A 22441-nucleotide genomic window follows, 5' to 3' on the forward strand; every position below is an offset into this window, starting at 1 on the left:
AAGTTCAAAGAAAGGCAGTACGTTTTGTATTATCGCGAAATATGCAAGAGAGTCTCACAGCAATGATACAGGATTTAGGATGGACATCATTAAAAGAAAGGTGTTTTTCGTCGCGACGGAATCTTCTCACGAAATTCCAATCACCAGCTTTCTCCTCCGAATGCGAAAATATTTTGATGACACCGAACTACATAGGGCGGAACGATCACCACGATAAAATAAGGAAAATCAGAACTCGTACGGAAAGATATAGGTGTTCCTTCTTTCCGCGCGCTATACGAGATTGGAATAATAGAAATTTGTGAAGGTGGTTCGATGAACCCTCTGCCAGGCACTTGAATGTGATTTGCAGAGTATCCATGTAGATGTAGATGAAAGAGAAAACTTTAGACAAAGAAGAAATGAAATGGTAGTGTGATCCTAAGTGGTCAATTCGCAAATAAAAAAAATCATTTTGTAACACACCCACCCCTCAATTCTTTCTCTGGAGTACGCAGACACCCAAAATCATGGTCCTCTAATTCTTTTGAGCAGTGGTGATGTACACATTGATATACGCAGTTTAGTTGCATAAAATAAATATTTGAAACATGTCTCACTGAAATTGTGAACCTCTTTCCATCTGGCCGTAAGTTCAGTACCAACGTTCAAAGTGACTGCACGTTTTCGTTACTCATTATTATCTTCGAAAATAATTAGATGTATTACAATGTACGTTATAACTCAACAAGGCCAATCGCAAAATGGATGGAGGTTTGTTTTAAGGAAGAAGAAGGGTCGTAACTGCAATTCTAGAATTTTAAAAGTTTTATTTGTCTGGAATTTTGTTTTATTTCCTCTTTTCGAGGCGGAGGTGAATACCGCTTTTCGATAGGAGTATGAAAGACCTTGAGTGGAAATCCAACTTCGATGGTGTGTGCTCTACAGTTCGTAAGTTGTACTTTGACAGGATGTACACCAGTCCGACTTTGGTCTGCAGCAGCCCCAGCCTCATACCTGAAACACAAAGGTACAGAGGTGAAACGAACAGGCAGTGTCTTGGCAAACGTCCTATTACAACTGAAATATCAATATAATATGGTGGAACATGATATTACAAGATATGTGCGTCAAATGCCAAGGTTTAACGATGGGACTGAAAACATAGTACACAACGAAAGCAACAACAACAAAAACCGCAGGTTTTCATACACGTGGTTTGCAAGTATTAGAATGTACTTTGGCGATATGGAATGTAATAATGAAAGCTGAATATCAAGGGTTCGACATAGAAAGACAGTAGAAACACCGCAAAGAAGACCTTATGAGTGATATTGACACTCGTAAATGCAACAGGTGCTGGCGAGTGTGGGCTGTAACTATCGTATTGCAGCGAAACTTGGTCGATTTTCTAATGCGTTAATGCCGAACCGATTTGCGCTGGAAAAAAAATTAGTGGACTTGGGCAAAGCATAATGTTGATTTTATTTACTATCCGCCGCTTACGCCATTTGTTCAGTGCGAGTATCAAAGATGTCGACGAGATGCAGCATCCCTAAAACGGGAGTGATCAACAGTTGCTCGCAGCATTTCCGGTGGAATGCTATCCATTGTTCCTGAATACTTGCCAACAGATCACGTAGAGATCGAACGTGGTTCTGGTAAACAAGTTCCATGAGATATTTCCTAAGCGAACATCGCATGGGTTCAGATCAGGTGTCATATAGTCCATGCTTCTGGAAAGCCTCTGGAGATAATACGTTCGCGGAAGGCTGCGTTAAGTAGATCTTTCACTGGCTGAAGGCGTGAGGTATTTCCCCATGTTGCGTGAAAACAGTGGTTTCCACAGAATTGCGCTCTTCCAAAGAATGAAGAATGAGATCTCTATACCATGTAGACGTCGTGGTACATCTGGCAGACCCCTCTGGGTTATTCTCTTCAAAGGAAAACGAGTAGAGAATTAAGGTGCTTGTGGATCCACATCGAAAAGTCACGTATGGCGAGTGCAATGGCTCTTCGTGCCCCAAAACACTGTTTAACAGCACCCAAAATTAGGCGCTTCTGTATATCCATTGTACCCTGAAGTGTTCAATGTTCCTCATTACTCCACAGAATATTGTCCGGCTACATGTCAACATCTTCGATTTGTGCCAGAAACCAAAGAACAAATTCTGAACGTTGCAGGGGATCATAATGTTTCACTTGCTGCACCGTCTGGATCTTCTATGGGTATGACTGTAAAACAGACCGCAAAACTTTGCGTACTGTTGACCATGGGAGGGACGAATCTCGTGCCACTGCTCGGGCAGTAACACCACCCAGTGCACCTGACGCGTGGTCAGTTACAGCAACGGAAACCTCGTCAATAATTCCCACCCCGATGGGTCGCCTTCATTTTACTGGTGTCCACAACTCGTGCTCTAGTTGCTAGCGTTGCTGCGTCTGGACCACGGGGTCACGGGTTCGATTACTGGCCGGGTTGGTGATTTTCTCTGCCCGAGGACTGAGTGTTTGTGTTGTCCTCATCATTTCATCATCATTCAGCAAAAGTGACGTGACGGGACTGTGAAAAGATTGGGAATTTGTACGGGCGATGATAAGCGCGCAGTTGAGAGCCTCATAAACCAAATATCACCATCATTTTTCTGATACCACACCAAGCTCACAGTTGTTTTCAGATTTCATTAACATCGTCTTCAAACCATTTAATGATATCAGGCCTGTCTTCAGACCTTTCAGATAGCGATACTCTCTCAGTGAAGCTGTAACTGCTGCCGTTTACATAAAATATTTTCATTTACAAGGAACGGCTTCTCTTCTCGAGAGCTGTATTGTTGACTCATGACGTGGCTTGCTAAATAATAGCGTGGATGTCATATCGTGATACAAATATTGCATGGTGCCAGATTTACACCTGGTGGCCACAGTTGGAACCAATTTTTTTACAATATAAATCGGTTCCGCATTAACGCATTAGCGTATGTGTCCCTGTTTCGCTGCCATACAAAAATTACAGGCTACACTGGAGCTCCGTGAGTACCAGCACTTTAATTATAGCCACCCTGCAGCATTCGTTGGTCTCTCATAACCTCATACTCTATGCTACGTTGAACTTGAAAGTTGGCTGTTACTTCACAGCTTTTATATTTGTGTCTACTACATCAATATTTCAATTACTTCGCGTACTAGTCGTTGCAGACTCTCTGGAAAAGATGCTATTCTGTATCTAGCATCAATAACGAACGACTTGATTCGCTATGGATTGTCTTTGCAGTGTACGGGAAGTATAGCTTAGGTTTACAGACGAGCGAGCCAATCAGATCGCTACTTGCCGCGCCAGAAACGCTGGAGCTGGAACTGGAGTGGGCATTCTTGTCTGCCGTGGTGTAGTGAAAGAACTTTTTGCTGAACGTGTAGTTCGTGCTTAGCATCACAAATTTGGCGGAACTTTCATGTGTTGGACGTCTGTCTACACGTGTCTTTGTGAGGCAAACGAAGATCTGAGGAAGATTAAAGCATAGGGTGGTCGATAGGTGACTGTCATACTTTTAAAAAGTAAATGGGCGGATAAACAAAGATTTAAAGCAAGTAATGCGAAATGGGAGAGAGGACAAATCTGTGAGGCTGCGTTACCAACAAGACGTCCATTTCGAGAACCTCCATCTCAGATGCAGCTCGCAGTTTTCACATGCAAAGGGTTGCATATAACAGATCAAACAGTTAGAGAATTACAAGAGAAAAAATGGTTACGTCTTTCATTTGAGCATGGCTTTGTTCATTCTCGAATTATGATTGATTTTTGATGGTGTGAAAGTTGATGGTGTAACCACAACCCGAACATATTGACACCGTAGCGATATCAAGAGGGGGGGGGGGGGGAGACAACCATGTTATAGCGAAGGATTTAAACGCCACCCAACAGACCACCTATTACACTCAGTGTTGATGTGGAACCCCTCTGAAAATTCCGTGAAAACTGCTCTCTCGCAGGCAGACTATGAGCTGCACGATGTAAAATGGCTACGGATCAAGGAATGTACACATCCCACTCCTGCCCTGGCGTACGGGACTACAAGTTCCAGCTCCATACCTTCACCTGCCCATGTTAGGCATAAGTCTTCCGCCTGACCGTCAGAGGGTGGAACGGGACTACAAGTCCCACCGCCACACCCCCAAAGCGAGTTGCAGTGACGGGGAAATTTACCGCCTCACCAACACAGTTAGACCGCAATAGACCGGTGACGCTGTATTGTAACATATCACCCCGAACTACAAGTCCATTAAAATAAAAAAAAAGGAATATTAATCGACAGCCGCAAGTACGCTGGCAGACGCAAGCTAAGCAAGCAAGCTAAACAAATTATCGGTGTTATTTTCCGAGTAGTGCTAGGCGAGTCTTCCGGACAGCCGGAATAGGGACTGATGGTTAGGGAAACTAGTAAGTCAGGGGCCCGTATACGTCGGCCTGCCCGCGCTTACTGAGGCAAAGGCATAGAATGAGGGCAAGAGGCGAGTAGGATGATAAACACAAGACAGAAAGGCCACACAAAAACCCAACATGTCGAAGTTAACTGAAAGGCCAAGACAGAAACGGAAGCAAGACAAACAAACGGACGCGGAACCACCAAACCTCATGACTCAACAGCCGGAAAATCACACGAACGAAAACAACGAAGACCAACACCAACACCCGCTCACAAATGATACCACAGGGGAACCATACCAGCACACAAACCAAATTGCGGAAGAGCCGCACCAGCCCCCTCTTACTGAGGAAACGCTGGACCCCAGTCAACCCCTCATCAGCGTAATTATAAAAGGCAATGAACACGACGGTTACTTCACAAAAGTAAAATCGAGAAGGAAAAGTCATACGAGCGACACCTCGTCGGATGAGAAAGAACCGCCAATCATCCATGCCCAGAAATACGCAGTGAGACTGACAAACCTTGAGAAAGAGGAAACTACAAAGTCTCTGCACACAAAACTAAAGCAAGTCAATCTCGCCGCGGAAATCTTGGACATCAAACTTAACAGAAACGGGAGCGGCACACAAACCAAATTGCGGAAGAGCCGCACCAGCCCTCTCTTACTGAGGAAACGCTGGACCCCAGTCAACCCCTCATCAGCGTAATTATAAAAGGCAATGAACACGACGGTTACTTCACAAAAGTAAAATCGAGAAGGAAAAGTCATACGAGCGACACCTCGTCGGATGAGAAAGAACCGCCAATCACCCATGCCCAGAAATACGCAGTGAGACTGACAAACCTTGAGAAAGAGGAAACTACAAAGTCTCTGTACACAAAACTAAAGCAAGTCAATCTCGCCGCGGAAATCTTGGACATCAAACTTAACAGAAACGGGAGCGCTGTCCTAGTAAGCCGAAATCCAAATCTCGAAGAACTCAGAATCAAAAAGCTCAAAACACACTGTAGGCCCGAAATGAGAATACAGTCAATCAAGCTCTCCGAAATAAACCAAGAATCAACAAGACCAAAGTCTTTCTCACCAAGCCTAAGTGTCGTAACCACTAAAGTTGACTTCGATGTGACAGAAAGCGACGTAGAAGAGGCGCTCAGAGAAATAAATCTAAAATTCGAAAGAGTGGTCAGAATCCGTTCCAGGGCGACAGGAAACCCAATCGCAAAAATGCGAGTGATCACCCGTGACCAGGCAACGGTGGATTCGCTTCTAGCAAACAACCTCAAAATGCACTGCAAGGTCCACGAGGTAGAGACATCAAATCTCCCCCCTCTCCAACCAGCGCAATGCGCCAAGTGCCACAGTTATGAACACTTAACCAGCAACTGCAAAAAACCACCTGTCTGCAGTAAATGCGCCGGTCAGCATTTTAGCAGCAGCTGCACCGCAAAAGACTCCACACCCAAATGTCAAGGCTGCGGAGGAGAACACCTTGCAAACGACGTTAGATGTCCGCTGAGACCAAAGGAACCTGCATCATTTGAAACCACCGCCCCAGTCCGCTGCATCAACACCCCAGCTGAAAAAGAGGCAAATTCCGACGACGAGAAATACGTACAGATTAACGACCTCCTTAGAGCTGTCGCCACTGCTCTCATCAACATACTACCTGAGCGAAAGGGCAAAGTTGAAACAGCCATAAACGACATAGCCAAGAAATTCTTCAACAGAAAAATTGCAGTCACACAAAGCTGGAGCTCTTTGCACATACATAAAAGTGACATGCCAACAGAATATCATTCCTCAATCGCGCCACCAAAGTTAACGCCCCAAAGACACGCCCAGTCGCAACCTCGTGAAACGACTCTGAAGAAACCCCCTGCGCAATCAGACGAAAGTGCAGCACCGGCAGTCGCCCAAACAGGCGGAAAACAGTAGAAAAGCAACACAGCCCCACCCCCCCACCAAAAAAAAGACCCCACAGTTTCACCAGGGACAAAATGGCTACCAAGGATAGAGAAGGCACTACCGAAGGCTCCGTCATTGCCTTCGTTAACTCAAATGGGATAAGGACAAAAAAGAACCTCAATGAACACCTAATTGTAAGTGAAAACATCAGTCTGCTAGGAATAGCAGAAACGAAGGCAACTGACATCCCAATAGACATCAAAAACTTCACCTGCCACAGGTTTGACAACCCGCAAACTGGAAGACACAGGAATGGAGGAGTAGCTGTTCTACACAACAAAGATTTCCCAGCCACTCGGATAGATATCCCAGAAACATTTGAAAACATACAGGCTGTTATACTCAGAACCCAAACAAAAAAATGGTTCAAATGGCTCTGAGCACTATGGGACTCAACTGCTGAGGTCATTAGTCCCCTAGAACTAGTTAAACCTAACTAACCTAAGGACATCACAAACATCCATGCTCGAGGCAGGATTCGAACCTGCGACCGTAGCGGTCATGCGGTTCCAGACTGCAGCGCCTTTAACCGAACGGCCACTTCGGCCGGCCAGAACCCAAACAAAAACCAGGAAAACGGTCTATATAACAACAATGTACACCCCACCAAAAGCAAACATCAGAGAAGATTTCATCAGATACCTCGCAAGCCTAGGCACAAATATTATCATGGGCGATTTTAACGCACGTTCAACCATGTTCGGGGATACAGATACCAACATAAATGGCAGAACATTGGAAAAACTCTTTGAAACAAGTAACATCAAAAGAGTGGACAATAGGCAACCAACCTTTATCAATCACAGAGGATCCTCCATCCCTGACCATATTCTTTTCACTACCTCAATTGAAAAACAAATAACCACCCATTGGGTTGGAAACAGTGTAACAAGCGACCATCTTCCTATTCTAATAAGAACAACCTTATTCAATGCCACAAAGATTCACACAGACACAAAAATAATTTACGACATCAAAAACATGGATGTCAAAAAATACCAGCAAAGCCTAGAAACAAACTTACCAGGAACTGAACCCATTATCACAGCAGATGAACTAAACGAATGTAACAAAATCGTAATAGCCGCAATAACACAAGCGGAAAGAGACACTGCACCTACAATAGGGATTAAACCAGGCCTCGGCAGAATCCCAGAACATATACTAGCCACCATCAAATTAAAGAGAAGAACATACAGACAAATGAAACGAACTCAAGGAGACGAACATAGAATAGAATGGGTCAGGCTTTACAATCTAGTCAAGAGGCAGCTGGCGGAAATCAGAGCCCAAAAATGGGAAAGAACGTGCCAATTCTTAGACGATAAACAATCAACAAGATTCTGGAACACCTTCAAACGAATTACTGGCGCTAAAACAAGAAACGACCGACCACTTGAAAACGAAGGAAATATAATCACAGACAGTCAGGAAAAAGCGGAAATTTTCAGAAAAGTCCTTATGGACACACATCAAATACCAGAAGATCCACTCTCCAACTTCTCTCACAAAAATGAAGTCGACAAACAAATAGAAAACATAATAGCGGCCCCAGAGGTACTCGATAAAGAACAGACCTCACTCCTTCAAGAAATAACAGACGAAGAAATAGAACTAGCGTTAAATAAAGGCAAAAAGTCCGCCCCCGGCCTGGACGGGATAACCAGACAACACTTAAGACTGGCACCAAAGAAAGCACTAGCCACATCACTCCACTGTCTTTTCAATGTTGCACTAAATCTTAGACAAATTCCGACACAATGGAAAACAGCAAAAATAATTATGATCCCTAAAGCGGGGAAACCAGTCAATAAACCGACATCCTACAGGCCAATCACCTTATTACCCGTAATAGGAAAATGCTTCGAAAGCATCCTACAAAACCGCCTACAACACCATACGGAGAAACAAAATATAATACCGAACATTCAAGCTGGCTTTAGGAAACAACACTCTACGATAGATCCAATCCTGAGGCTAGTCAACCATGTAGCAAAAGCCATCAATAGATTAGACTGTGCATCAGCCCTCTATCTTGACATCGAAAGGGCATTCCATAGAGTCTGGCATAATGGTCTATTCCACAAGCTAATAGACTTTGGCGTACCCAGACAACTAGTCCAGCTTATCAAGACCATCCTAAACAATAGACTATCAGCAGTTTCAGTAGAAGGCAAATTTTCAAATACTTTCTCACCAGAAGCCGGTGTACCACAGGGGGCCATACTATCACCGCTGCTATACAGCATATACACAGCAGACATACCTCGCCCTAACCATTGGAATGAAGGCCTTGCACTATATGCTGATGACACAGTATATTGGTGTCACGAGAGAACAACTGAAGAACTGCAACTCACAAACACCACATACCTAAAAAGGCTAGAAGAATGGCTCAGCCAATGGCTAATTAAACCAAATGCCCTTAAAAGCCAGCTGGTGGTTTTCAGACACCGAAATTACACTCAAAACCGGCAACAAAAACCAGAAGATGTCAGACTACAGTTATGGGGACAAGAAATAAAAGCAACAAAAAACGCAAACTATTTAGGCCTCATTATGGACTCCACCCTCTCATGGAAACCACACATTGATAAGGTGATTACAAAAGCCAGGAGGAGAGAAGGACTGCTTAAGTTGATCAAAGGCAGATTCAACGGAGCCCCAAACGACACATTAGTATATACATATAAGTCAATCATCAGACCAGTACTAGAATACGCAGCACCAGTATGGATAGCAAACGCATACCAAACCGATAGGATACTAAGTACAGAGAGGCGCATCCTAACACTAGCCACAAGATCTGGCACCTATACAAGAAATAGTGAAGTCTATGACACAGCAAAAATCACAACGCTAAAAAGTCGACTTATCAAACTGGCAAGCAAGATTGGCCTGAACAGACTGCACTCCAGCACATTGACAACTGAGCTGCTACAAGAAAACATCATCACTTTCGACTTCCCCAAACATCAATATAAATATCCGACACACACCATAATACAATGCATTAGACACACACAAGAAGATTTTGACGAACTTAACTTACAGACAGGACCAGAAGATAATATTGGACACTTACTAGAAGAAGACTAAATTAGAATTAAAGAAGAGATCAAGAAGACAATCTAAACTGAAACCAATAATCCCAGGTGAGGTTTTAGAGGGGTGTCCCTTACCTGTAAGGCAAATGCCGGGATTATAAAACCACCCCCTCAGAGAGACAGAAAGAAAGAGCATATATAAAGCATATATAACATAAGGAAGTATGAATCAAATGAATCGATCATCATCTTGTCCCAAATTACAAATAAATGGAGCCCCAACAGCACAAATATCCCACGGCTGAAAAGAGCAAAGCTCTAACACCAGCCCGCTCTCTCTCATGAGAGAGAATGAAAGATGCAAAAAAAAAAAAAAAAAAAAGGTAAGCTGTGGTCACATTCAGAGGACTGGTCGTAATTGCGCATGCCGATGCAACGATTTGAAACGCTGTATGTTAGAGGATATGGGATCTTGATGCTTTTGCTCGCTCTTCAGCACATGCGCTGGTTAAAGTCCATAAGCAGTGGCTAAAGCGGATAGCAACAACGCTACAAGGCGCTGGACAACACGTCGAGCATATCATGTAGGCCCTTTATGTTACCACCAGCATCTGCCTCGCTCTGTGCAGAACGCTATGGAACACGAGAATAAATAAAGATATGCTCTAGAGATGGGCAAACTGAAACACGTAACTGTTTCGAAACAAATGAAACAGTACAATGTAATGTTTCGATACGATGTTTCGAAACAGTGAAACAGTTTGTGTTTTCTAATCTAATAAACCTACACATTTTATCATCTTGAATGTCTACTCTATAAGTATGTCCATATAAACACAAATGAGGTGCGAGAGCACTGATCATGTTGCAGGAAGTATGAAACTATCACTTAGGCGTCTTTCCGGCATCAAATGCGCTGCTTTCGTGTCGTGTGACTTTCATACTTTTCAATTGGCTGAGGACAGCCATAGCTGAAGACAGAAGAACCACCACGAACGGAACTGGAGGTGGGAGCAAACTGCAGAAACAACGGATATGCTACTGGGATTCCCACATTCCGTTAGTATGGGTAATATACCCATCCTGCTAATTTCCATGCACACAAAGGGAATCGTGGATAATAGGCACAGTGACTATAGACTCACAAATAACTCGAATCAACAACAAAATATAACAGAAAAAAATTTTGTCTTGCAAGGTGTTTCGAACCCTTACTATAAATTCACCATGCTTCCCAGCCCTTCCCGTTCACCATTACACTATCAGTGATATGTCAAACAGATTGCTTGCAATTATACCTACATTAAATTTATGTATATGTGTAATAACTGTCACTCTACGCCTTTTGTTGTTCAAAATGTTGTAGGCTTACTTGCGTTTCTTAATATGATTACTATACACGAACAGAGAAGCGTATGTTATAAAAAAAGTGTAATTTAACTGAATGATTTTCACATATTTATTATTTTGAATGTGAATAGTATGCGTTGTTTTATTGTTTGGTCAGTGTTTATAAAGCAGATGTTACGCCATTTTGGAATAGGACAGTCAGCTAGAAACGAAGCTTTATTATCGGATATCTTAAGCTTCATGCTATTGCTTCTCAAAAAGATTTCGACACTCTTGAAAGTGTTTCATGAAGTGGTATGTTGTGTTTCAGTACCTGTGCCGAGCCCGAATCTCGTCCGACACAGAGCGGAATGAAACATCACTGTTTCGATACAATTCGTCCGTTCCAAGCACAGATGGAATGAAACAGCCTTATTTTGAAACAACGATACAGTTTCTGTGTCTGGCTCGAGATCGAATCTGGTCCGGTTATCGAGACAGTGGCGGAATGAAAGACCACTGTTTCGAAACAGTGAACCACAGCCGTTCCGAAACACTGAAACAGTTCCCGACAGTTCCAGACCCGATGCCATTAAATTGTTTACAGGAGATGATAATGAAATTCGAAAACCCGGGTGGGCTTGGTGCGTTACCTGGAAGAGGAAGACGTCCTATTCCGGTGGAAGTTATCTACAAGGTTGCTGTTGCTGTAATCGACCATGTAGCAAGTGCCCTGGGTAGAGTGCAGTGGCTCTGCAGTGTCACGAGAATTGTCCATCCCATAGTCAACAGTATGGAAAGTTTTACGCTCTGTTCTACACTGGCAGCCATACTAGATCCAGTTCCACGAACGTCTTGTCTCCAGAGATTTTCCAGATGGATGGTCTGTAAGATCACCTGATCTGAATGGACGTGAGTTTTGGCTCTGGGGATATCTGAAAGAACGCGTTTACTAGCTGCACGTTTGATCTCTACCTGATATGAAGGCCTGTAACCAGGGACACGTTGCTCAAATTTTATCGAAACTGCTGCGAGCAACTGTTGATCACGTCGTTTTACAATATTCATTCTGAACAAATTATGTTAATGGCGGTTAATAATAAAATCAACATTATGCCTTCCTCACTTGTTTGACCTTTTCTGCCCACGTTCCGTTCCTAATCCATTAATACGGAAACATTTCTATACGCCTTTCCTTTACTCACTGCGCTAGAATTCCGCCTGGTGGCCAAAACTGGAACTATTATTTTCCAGCGTGAATTGGTTCCACATTAACACATCAGAAAATTTAGCAAGTTTCGGTGCCGTACGATAATTGCAGCCCAGAGTACACCTGCGTCAGTAGCTGCACATAATTATAACCACCCAGTATATCTCTTGATACCTTGTCCGTTTAATTACGAATCTCATCCAATATGGCGGCTTCCAAAATGGACGCCATGTAGTTAATATAGCCCCATAGGATCTCTCTTCCCTCTTCCCCCACCCATCTTATGCTACTCGATTTTTAATCTCTGTTTATAAGTGTGCGTCAGCGCCTGCTGAACACCCTCTAGACTGGCACAGCTGAAAAACACTTTCGTCAATAGAAGAGCTTTTACTGATATCAGATATTCACGTAGAACTGAGGAAGAGGTCCGTGTAATTGTATCTGGTGCACAGTATTTTGTCAAAGTAAAATGTTGAGCATCTGAAGTCCAGAGAAGAATAAACGGAAAGTATCTGAAATGTGCTGCTATCGAATAGACTGAAAAATTAAGTGGACCCACGAAACACGAAATTAAGTACTAGGAGGAATATTCGGGAATAGAAGTCTATGGTAGACATTTACCAGAGGACGGAACATATGTTATAGCCTACAGAAATAGTTAAGTTGGCACTTGAAAGAGCAGTAGAGAGGAAAAGTTGTGGGGGCAAGCCAAGACGAGAGGTTATACATTGTGCTGGATGCAATAGCTAAGCAGAGAAAGAAAAATACTAGCACAAGACTGTAAATGTTAGAACACAGCGTCAAAACAGTCTAAATGAAGAATGATGACTTAAAAATCATTAAAAAAATTTAAAAACTGAAATACGCAATATAATGTTCCTCAATGCTCCTTTTGTATTTCGTTGTGAACTGGCATTTGGCTTTCTAAACCACGATCAGAAAACTTGAGACTGAGCAGACAGTCCATACAACATGAGAGAAAATTTCTACTTGGACAAAGCTTGTTATTTCCAAAGACATGCAACTTTTTACTACCGTACACCTATACAACAAATGCAAATTACAGTTCTTCAATTCTATACGTGTACAAACCAAGAAATAATCTGTAATGATGTATTGAAAATTTTAGACTGTGAAAATACACTCACGTATCAACTTTTTGTGCTCGGAATGATGTTGTCCACATTCCGTTCAATAGCAGAGATAAAATTTCACCGTTACAACGTAGTGGGGCTTACAGGATTTTCTGCAGGTTGTGTGCCAGTTATATGTGGGTCAGCCAGGTATGGTTATAACACTATCCTGACTTAACATGAAATGAGGTGGAGATTGGGAAAGAAAGATTCAACATTTGCTGAGCATGCCCTGATTCAATGTCATTTTTATGATATTGAATGTGATATCGCCCATGGAGCAAATAAAGGCGGAAGGCTGACGATAATTAAAACTCTAGCTATCAATAAACACCAATCATAGAATCCTGACTTAATCCTGCATGATCAAATACAGTTCCACTATTCACCATTGCTACGTTTGAAGCTGCCACTTAACATTTTCCCCACCATTAGATAATATATTTGTTGTAAACAGTGTAGACATTCCCCACTCCGCACACTGCATTGATTCCTTCCTCACCTCCCCCTCCCCCCACCACTCTCTCTCTTCGCTTGTTCATCACTTTTATCAGTAGTTTTCTTCACCTAACATTGTAGTCCGCATCGGCACTCTCTTGCTCACTTTGTGTATTCTTTTAGCCTCATATTCTTACGTTTTTAATCTTTGAGTGTAATCTATGTTATATTTGTCCATACCTTCTTCGTTTCTGTTTCAGTATCCTTAATGACAGTTTACCATTTTTTGTATCGTTGAGAGACCTTAAGAAATATCTGAACAACTAGCTTGGCACAAGATATTTACGTCAGTCAATCAGTGGGTTTAGGAATTTACACTTACATCTTCAGTTCCTAAAATTACAGAATATTTCTTTCTTCATGTCCTTATAACATTGAAGCGTTATAATTTGTGTTTTTCGTATAGAAATGTAGTCGTGAAATGGTTACAGATCTTTCGAAAGAACAAGCTTTGCGCAAATAGAGGCTGTCCCTGATGTTGTGTGGACTGCCTGTTCAGTCTTCAGTATTCTGCTAATCCCCTGGAAGGCTGAAAGCCGGTTCACAACGCAATATAAAATAAACATTTTGCAACGTCAGTACTGTGTATTCCAATTTTTAATGTGTTTATGTTACTTCTAAGTGTGAACGGATACATTTCATAATTAGAAAAAGAAACATAATTCATGATTAACCTGTGTCTGCGTTTGAGTTATTTATACCGACGAGCCAAAGAAACTGGTTAACCTGCCTAATATTGTGTACCGCCCCTGCGTGCACGCAGAAGTGCTGCAACACGTGGCATGGACTCGACTAATGCCTCAATTAGTGCTGGAGAAAATTGACATAATAAATCCTGCAGGGCTGTCCATAAATCAGTGACAGTACGAGGGGATGGAATCTCTTCTGAACAGCACATTGCAAGGCATCCCAGACATGCCCAATAATGTTCATGTCTTGGGAGTTAGGTGGCCAGCGGAAGTGTTTAAACGCAGAAGAGTGTTCCTGGAGCAACTCTGTAGCAATTCTGGATGTGTGGGGTGTCGCATTGCCCTGCTGGAATTGCCCAAGTCCGTCGGAATGCACAATGGACATGAATGAATGCAGGAGATCAAGCAGGATGCTTACGTACGTGTCACCAGACAAAGTTGTGTCTAGACGTGTCAGGGGTCCCATTATCACTCGAACTGCACAGGCCCCACTCCATGCTTGAACAGGAACAGTCTCCTGCTGACATGCAGGGACTATGGATTCTTGAGTTGTCATGAGTTGTCTCCATACACTTCGTCGTACATCAGCTCGATACAATTTGAAACGAGACTCGTCCGATCAGACAACATGTTTCCAGCCATCAATAGTCCAATGTCGGTGTTGACGTGCTCAGTCGAGGCGTAAAGCTATGTGTCGTGCAGTCATCAAGGGTACATGAGTGGGCCTTCGGCTCTGATAGCTCTTATCGACGATGTTTCGTTGAATAGTTCGCACACTAACACTTGTTGATGTCCCAGTATTGAAATCTGCTGCAATTTGTGGAAATGTTGCCCTTCTGTCACATTGAACGATTCTCTTCAGTCGTCGTTTGTCCCGTTCTTGCAGCATCTTTATCCGCCCACACCGATGTAGGGGATTTGATGTTTTATCGGGTTCCTGATATTCACGGTACACTCTTGGAATGGTCGTACGGGAAAATCCCCAATTCATCCCTACCTCGGAGGTACTGTGTTCCATCGCTCGTGCTCCGACCACGTTCAAAGTCACTTAAATCTGGATGACCTGCCATTGTAGCAGCAGTAACCGATCTAACAACCGTGCCAGATACTTGTTGTCTTACACTTTGCGATCAAAAGTATCCGGACACCTGACTGAAACTCTCTTACAAGTTCGGTAATGCTGGAATTCAATATGGTGTTGGCCCACCCTTAGCCTTGATGGCAGCTTTCACTCTCGCAGGCATACGTTCAATCAGGTGTTGGAACGTTTCTTGAGGAATTGCAGCCCATTCTTCACGGAGTGCTGCACTGAGGAGAGGTATCGATGTCGGTCAGTGAGGCCTGGCAAGGCGTCAGCGTTCCAAAACATCCCAAAGGCGTTTTATAGGATTCAGATCAGGACTCCGTGCAAGCCAATCCATTACAGGGATGTTATTGTCGTGTAACCACTCTGCCACAGGCCGTGCATTATGAACAGGTGCACAATCGTGTTGAAAGTTGCAATCGCTATCGCCGAATTGCTCTTCAACAGTGGGAAGCAAGAAGGTGCTTAAAACATCAATGTAGGCCTGCGCTGTCATAGTGCCACCCTAAACAACAAGGGGTGCAAGCCTCTTCCATGAAAAACACGACCACACCATGCACCACTGCTTCCGAATTTTACTGTTGGCACTACAAACGCTGGCAGATGACCCACACCCTGCCATCGGATCTCCACATTGTGTACCGTGATTTGTCACTCCACACAATGTTTTTTCACTGTTCAGTAGTTCAATGTTTGTGCTCCTTACACCAAGCGATGCGTCGTTTGGTTATTTACCGGCGTGATGTGTGGCTTACGAGCAACCGCTCGATCATGAAATCTAAATTATCTGTCCTCCCGCCTACATGTTGTAATACTTGCAGTGGATCCTGATGCAGTTTGGATTTGCTCTGTGATGGTCTGGATAGATGTCTGCCTGTTACCCTTTTCAACTGTCGGCGGTCTCTGTCAGTGAACAGACGAGGTCGGCCTGTACGATTTTGTGCTGTACGTGTCCCTTCACGTTTCCACTTCATTATCACATCGGAAACAGTGGACCAAGGGATATTTAGGAGTGTGGAAGTCTCGATTATAGACGTATGACACGAGTGATACCCACCTGACCACGTTCGCAGTCCGTGAGTTCCGCGGTGGGCCCCATTCTGCTCTCACCCGATGTCTAATGACTACTGAGGTCGCTGATATGGAGTACCTGGCAGTAGGTGGCAGTACAAAGCACTTAATATGAAAAATGTATGTTTTTGGGGGTGTCCGGATACTTTTGATTACATAGTGTATATAGGCGTTGCCGACCGCAGCGCCGTATTCTGCCTGTTTACTTATCTCTGTATTTGAATACGCATGCCTACACCAGTTTCTTTGGCCCTTCGATGGTTATTGTCACCATTCTGCTGTGGGAAGAGATTGACGTAGTCCATGTTATATTAGGTCCTGAAAGGAAAATATAAGGGTTGTGGAGATCAACGTGTCAGTGAAGAACTGTACAGCTGAACAGAGAGTACTCACCTATGCATATGCGCGGTCCCTCTCCAAACGGCAGGTAGACATAGGGGTGCCTGCGGGCTTTCTCCTCCTCGGTGAACCTCTCGGGGTCGAAGCGCTCCGGGTCCGGGAAGTACTTGGGGTCCCGGTGCAGCCCCAGCGTCGACACCAGCACGGTGGAGCCCTTCTCCAGGACGAGATCGCTGCCCGGCACCTGGTAGTCCTTGTTGCACTCCCGGTTCAAGAAAGCCAGTGGCGGGTACTTTCTCAGTGTTTCTGGAAGTGAATGAAACATCAGTTAACTTTCTCGGCTAAGAATCACAGCTGACAAACATGGTAACAAAATACGCGAAATTCTCAAATCAGTCGAATACAAGTTACAACGCCATAAAGAAAGCAGCAAGATCCAGGCTCTAACGTATACGAGCGCAACCAGGAAGCAACGAAAAGTAGCATTGGAATTGTGTTCGTACAGTGGCGGATAATTTTAATGACACCTTCACTTATTACTAAGAGCTGTTTCCTCTCTCCATTGGCGCATGTGACAGTTACACTGGTAGCTGAAACATAATGACAACTGCCCGCCGCGACACCTGGTTGCGTTGCGGGCACGTGGCATGGTAGCAAAAGTACGTAAGCACAGCAGACACGGGTTCATCGTCGCAAAGATATGGGCTTTAAATGGGGAAATCAAATGACTTAAGCGACTTTTACAAAGGGCAGATTATTATTACGGAGAGCCTGTGAACGAGCATCTCGAAAACATCGAAGCTGGTCGAATGTTCACGTGCTACTGTCGTAAGCACCTATGGAAAGAGACAAAAGGGCAGTGATGTTACCACTAGGCGCTAAATCGTTGGAAGTCTATGACTCTTCACAGAACGTGGTGTTCGGATAAAAATGGTTCAAATGGCTCTAAGCGCTATGGGACTCAACATCTGAGGTCATCAGTCCCCTAGACATAGAACTACTTAAACCTAAGAAACCCAAGAGTATCACACACATCCATGCCCGAGGCAGGATTCGAACCTCCGACCGTAGCAACAGCGCGGTTCCGGACTGAAGAGCCGGCCGGTGTGGCCGTGCGGTTCTAAGCGCTTCAGTTTGGAACCACGTGACCGCTACGGTCGCAGGTTCGAATCCTGCCTCGGGTATGGATGTGTGTGATACTCTTAGGTAAGTTAGGTTTAAGTGGTTCTAAGTTCTAGGGGACTGATGACCTCAGTAGTTAAGTCCCATAGTGCTCAGAGCCATTTGAACCATTTTGAACCGTACTGAAGCGTCTAGAACCACTCGGCCACAGCAGCAGGCGGGGTTCGGATACTCGTCATCTCTGTAAAGTAGGATATATGGCGATGTGTGCGATCTCTGCCGAAAGAGCACAATGCTGGTGCACGCACAGGTGTTTCGGAGCGCGCCGTTCATCATACATTGTTGTACACGGAGCTTCGCAGCAGACCACGCCTACGTGTTCACATATTGACCCAACGAAGTCGTCAGTTACGATGGTAGTGGGCACAGGACCATCGGAATGCGACCGTCGATCAATGGAAACGTGTCGGATCTTCAGATGAATAACATTTTTGCTACACTAGGTCGCTAGTTGTCTCCACAAACACCACCATCGACGTGGCTCGAAACGTGCAGCGCACAACCGGCGCAGGTTGGTGGAGCAGTATTACGCGATGGGAAACATTTCCCTGCGCTTGCACGGGACCTGTGGAGTAATCCAAGACACGCTGACAGCTGCTAACCGCCTGCATCCCTTCATGCTTGATGTCTTCCCCGACGGTGATATCGTCTGTCAGCAGTATGATTGTCGTTGTCTAGGAGCCAGAACCGTGTTACTGTGGTTTGATGAGCTCCCGTTGATGTCTCGGCGACCAAATTCGCCTGGTTTAAATCCTATGGAACTCACGTGGGTCGCTATCGGGCGCCATCACCGGGTTCGCAAATCAGTGGCGCGTTATTTACACGAGGTGTATGATTTACGCGTAGACATCTAATGATATATACCTCCACAAACTTCAAACTTACCAACAAACTGTCGGATCCCTGGTACGCAGGATCAGTGATGCATTTCGTTCCAAAGACGGACAAACAAGCTATTAAGAAAGTGCATTTTGACCTTATCAGTATTTAATGATGATTGATCAAGCTGCAAAGTCATTCATTGGAGACCACTAAGGCTTCTTTTTAATAGGCAATGAACAAATATTTTGGGATAATTTCCTTACGTTGCTTGGATAACTACCTATCATTACTTTAAACAATTCAAATATGAACGGTTCTAGAAAAATAGCCAAATATAATCCAACAAAGGTTATTCGTACACGTGACTGGAAAGCAGAAGCTGTTCCTTTCCAACCTATGGCAAGTTGTGTGTACGCATCATGCATGATAAACACTGTAATATGTAATGGGTGGAAACTATTTTATCATAATATTCGGCTCAGAACCGTAGTTTGTCTTCTAAGAAATGTGGTGTTCAGTTGAAAAACTCGATTTTTTTGAAAAGCCCATTTTCATTTAATATGAGAAAATCACACTAATTGGGGGATAATGAAAGCATGGTGGATTACGAACAGGCAATGAAGTGACTGACATAACGAAAAACAGCAGCCCACCGGCACCTGCACAGGTGGGCAGCCTCTAGTGATGACTCCATGAAAATTACGATACCGGGCTCCCTACGGGGCTGTCAACTACTGTGCATTTAAACTGAGGCCTACCCTGTGGCCGAGCTGAGGCCAAGGAAGGCCCACTGTCAGTGGGAGGCCGGCGATTTCTCGTGTTCGGATGAGTGCTTTCAGAAGACAACAATCTTACGGATTCCTAAAGAAACATGGCTTGCAGAAAATATAAGAGCTTAGCATTGGGCACTGTTTTTTACTTTCAGAGGACTTCTGATGCGAGGCTAGTTACTGGCCGAAAACGCGCGACTGGAAAAAAAAATGTTTTTGATGTCACAGAGGCGAATCAGAAAGAGCAGCTTTTGGGAAGAAGAAGGGTGAATCGAAAAGTAATTGGTATTTTATCGCAGCGCGTTTTTCTTGGCCTCGTTATTGTGCATGAAGGAAGCTCGCCATTGGCCGTAAGAGTGTTCATACTTTGCGATTGCCGGCCATGTCCTTTTTGAGGGGAAGATATAGCAGGCTGTACGGTTCAGCTAGAAATCTTGAAGTTTTCTGAGAGACGGGATGTGTGCGCATTTTGTAGTGTTCGTTCGGAATCAAAGCCGTTCCCATTTGGCGCGCATGGTGGCGGACTAGCGGGGTCCAGGGTCCGTGTTGACGTGAGCTGGACCCTCGTCCTGTACTGCAGAGCAACATGCAGTGTGCTTCAAGCGGACCGACACGCTGTTAAGCTGGTGGTCGGATGTTTTGGCCGAAACTGCATAAAGTACTTGCATCGCTCGAAAAGAACCAGAAGCTCGAAATGAGCTATTAGGGACAAAATAATAGACTAACATAATCAACAATGAATAAGCCTAGATGAAATGGCTTTAGGAAGATGAGGAACGCAGCCGAAAGAAACTGTTTGGGCAGCCTCTAATCCAGACTGCTACTTGTCCTGCACAAGACAACCAGCACATCACGTATTCTATACAGGCTGTTACAAAAAGGTACGGCCAAACTTTCAGGAAACATTCCTCACACACAAAGAAAGAAAATATGTTATGTGGACATGTGTCCGGAAACGCTTACTTTCCATGTTAGAGCTCATTTTATTACTTCTCTTCAAATCACATTAATCATGGAATGGAAACACACAGCAACAGAACGTACCAGCGTGACTTCAAACACTTTGTTACAGGAAATGTTCAAAATGTCCTCCGTTAGCGAGGATACATGCATCCTCCCTCCGTCGCATGGAATCTCTGGTGCGCTGATGCAGCCCTGGAGAATGGCGTATTGTATCACAGCCATCCACAATACGAGCACGAAGTGTCTCTACATTTGGTACCGGGGTTGCGTAGACAAGAGTTTTCAAATGCCCCCATAAATGAAAGTCAAGAGGGTTGAGGTCACGAGAGCGTGGAGGCCATGGAATTGGTCCGCCTCTACCAATACATCGGTCACCGAATCCGTTGTTGAGAAGCGAACGAACACTTCGACTGAAATGTGCAGGAGCTCCATCGTGCATGAACCACATGTTGATTGTGAAAATTTACAATTTGATCACGTTGGAATGAAGCCTCATCCGTAAAGAGAACATTTGCTCTGAAATGAGGATTGACACATTGTTAGATAAACTATTCGCAGAAGTGTACCCGTGGAGGTCAATCAGCTGCTGATAGTGCCTGCACACGCTGTACATGGTACGGAAACAACTGGTTCTCCCGTAGCACTCTCCATTCAGTGACGTGGTCAACGTTACCTTGTACAGCAGCAACTTCTCTGACCTGACATTAGGGTTATCGTCAACTGCACGAAGAATTGCCTCGTCCATTGCAGGTGTCCTCGTCGTTCTAGAATCTAGGTCTTCCCCAGTCGCGAGTCATAGGCTGGAATGTTCCGTACTCCCTAAGACGCCGATCAATTGCTTCGAACGTTTTCCTGTCGGGACACCTTCGTTATGGAAATCTGTCTCGATACAAACGTACCCCGCCACGGCTATTGCCCCGTGCTGATCCATACATCAGGTGGGCATCTGCCAACTCCGCATTTGTAAACATTGCACTGACTGCAAAACCACGTTGGTGATGAACAGTAACTTGTTGATGCTACGTACTGATGTGCTTGATGCTAGTACTGTAGAGCAATGAGCCGCATGTCAACACAAGCACTGAAGTCAACATTACCTTCCTTCAACTGGGCCAACTGGCGGTGAATCGACTAAGTACAGTACATACTGACGAAACTAAAATGAGCTTTAACACATGTCCACATAACATCTTTTCTTTATTTGTGTGTGGGGAATGTTTCCTGAAAGTTTGGCCGTACCTTTTTGTAACACCCTGTACAATCCGAGATGTCTCTTCTTCATGCAGCCGCACGAAGCAAAGTGTAATGGCCGGCGAGTTATGGTAGGGACTTCTTCGGAACTGACCACTGGTTTATTGGAAAGTACACGCTCCTGACAAGTTGCCCATTGAACATGTCTGGAATATTCCTGGTCAGAAAAATTCTTTTTTGCAGTGTCTACTTGATGTCCTTTTTTCTTGTTTTGACCCATGCTACCACCTCCCAAAATATAGAAAGCAAAGAGCATGCAGCAGAAGAGATTTGTTTCGCAGTATCGAAGATGAAGAAGCACTCATAGATCTTAAAGTATGCGTTATAGAGCCCATAATTTACTGGATTTGTCTCTTTCGAGTGATCGTTTCTGTCGAATCCCTGAATACTGACCACTGTTCCTGAGACACCCTGTATAACTAACTTTTCAAAATTGTTATAAACTTCAGTGTTTTCGTGAGGTGTAACGTGTTTCCCTATGGGCTACAGGTGTACAGTTTGTGGTATTCGTTTTTATCCAGGTACGGACTGAAAACGGCAAAATGAATGAAATAAACACGACATTCTGCAGACGAGGTGGAGCAATGGTTATGTCGTTCTAGCAACACGGGACAGATGTGGATCCGGAAATAGGTGAAGTTGTTCCCATTGACTCTGGTTATCTACTGTTTTACATCTATT

General features: G+C 44.1%; 1 protein-coding gene across 2 annotated transcripts in view; it reads right to left on the minus strand.

Moving 5' to 3' along the window:
- Positions 1 to 789: 789 nt before the first annotated feature.
- LOC126484096 (cytochrome P450 6k1-like) overlaps positions 790 to 22441 on the minus strand; it is a 66838-nt gene continuing 45186 nt past the window's right edge. For both annotated transcript variants that reach the window (XM_050107472.1, XM_050107471.1), the window contains exons 7-8: positions 16827 to 17078; positions 790 to 996 (exon numbers count right to left, since the gene is read on the minus strand). In XM_050107472.1, coding sequence (XP_049963429.1) covers positions 830 to 996; positions 16827 to 17078 — 419 coding nt within the window. In that variant the 3' untranslated portion in view covers positions 790 to 829. The remainder of the gene's footprint in view (positions 997 to 16826; positions 17079 to 22441) is intronic.

This window comes from Schistocerca serialis, chromosome 6, assembly GCF_023864345.2.
Source record: "Schistocerca serialis cubense isolate TAMUIC-IGC-003099 chromosome 6, iqSchSeri2.2, whole genome shotgun sequence".
Lineage (NCBI taxonomy): Eukaryota > Metazoa > Arthropoda > Insecta > Orthoptera > Acrididae > Schistocerca > Schistocerca serialis.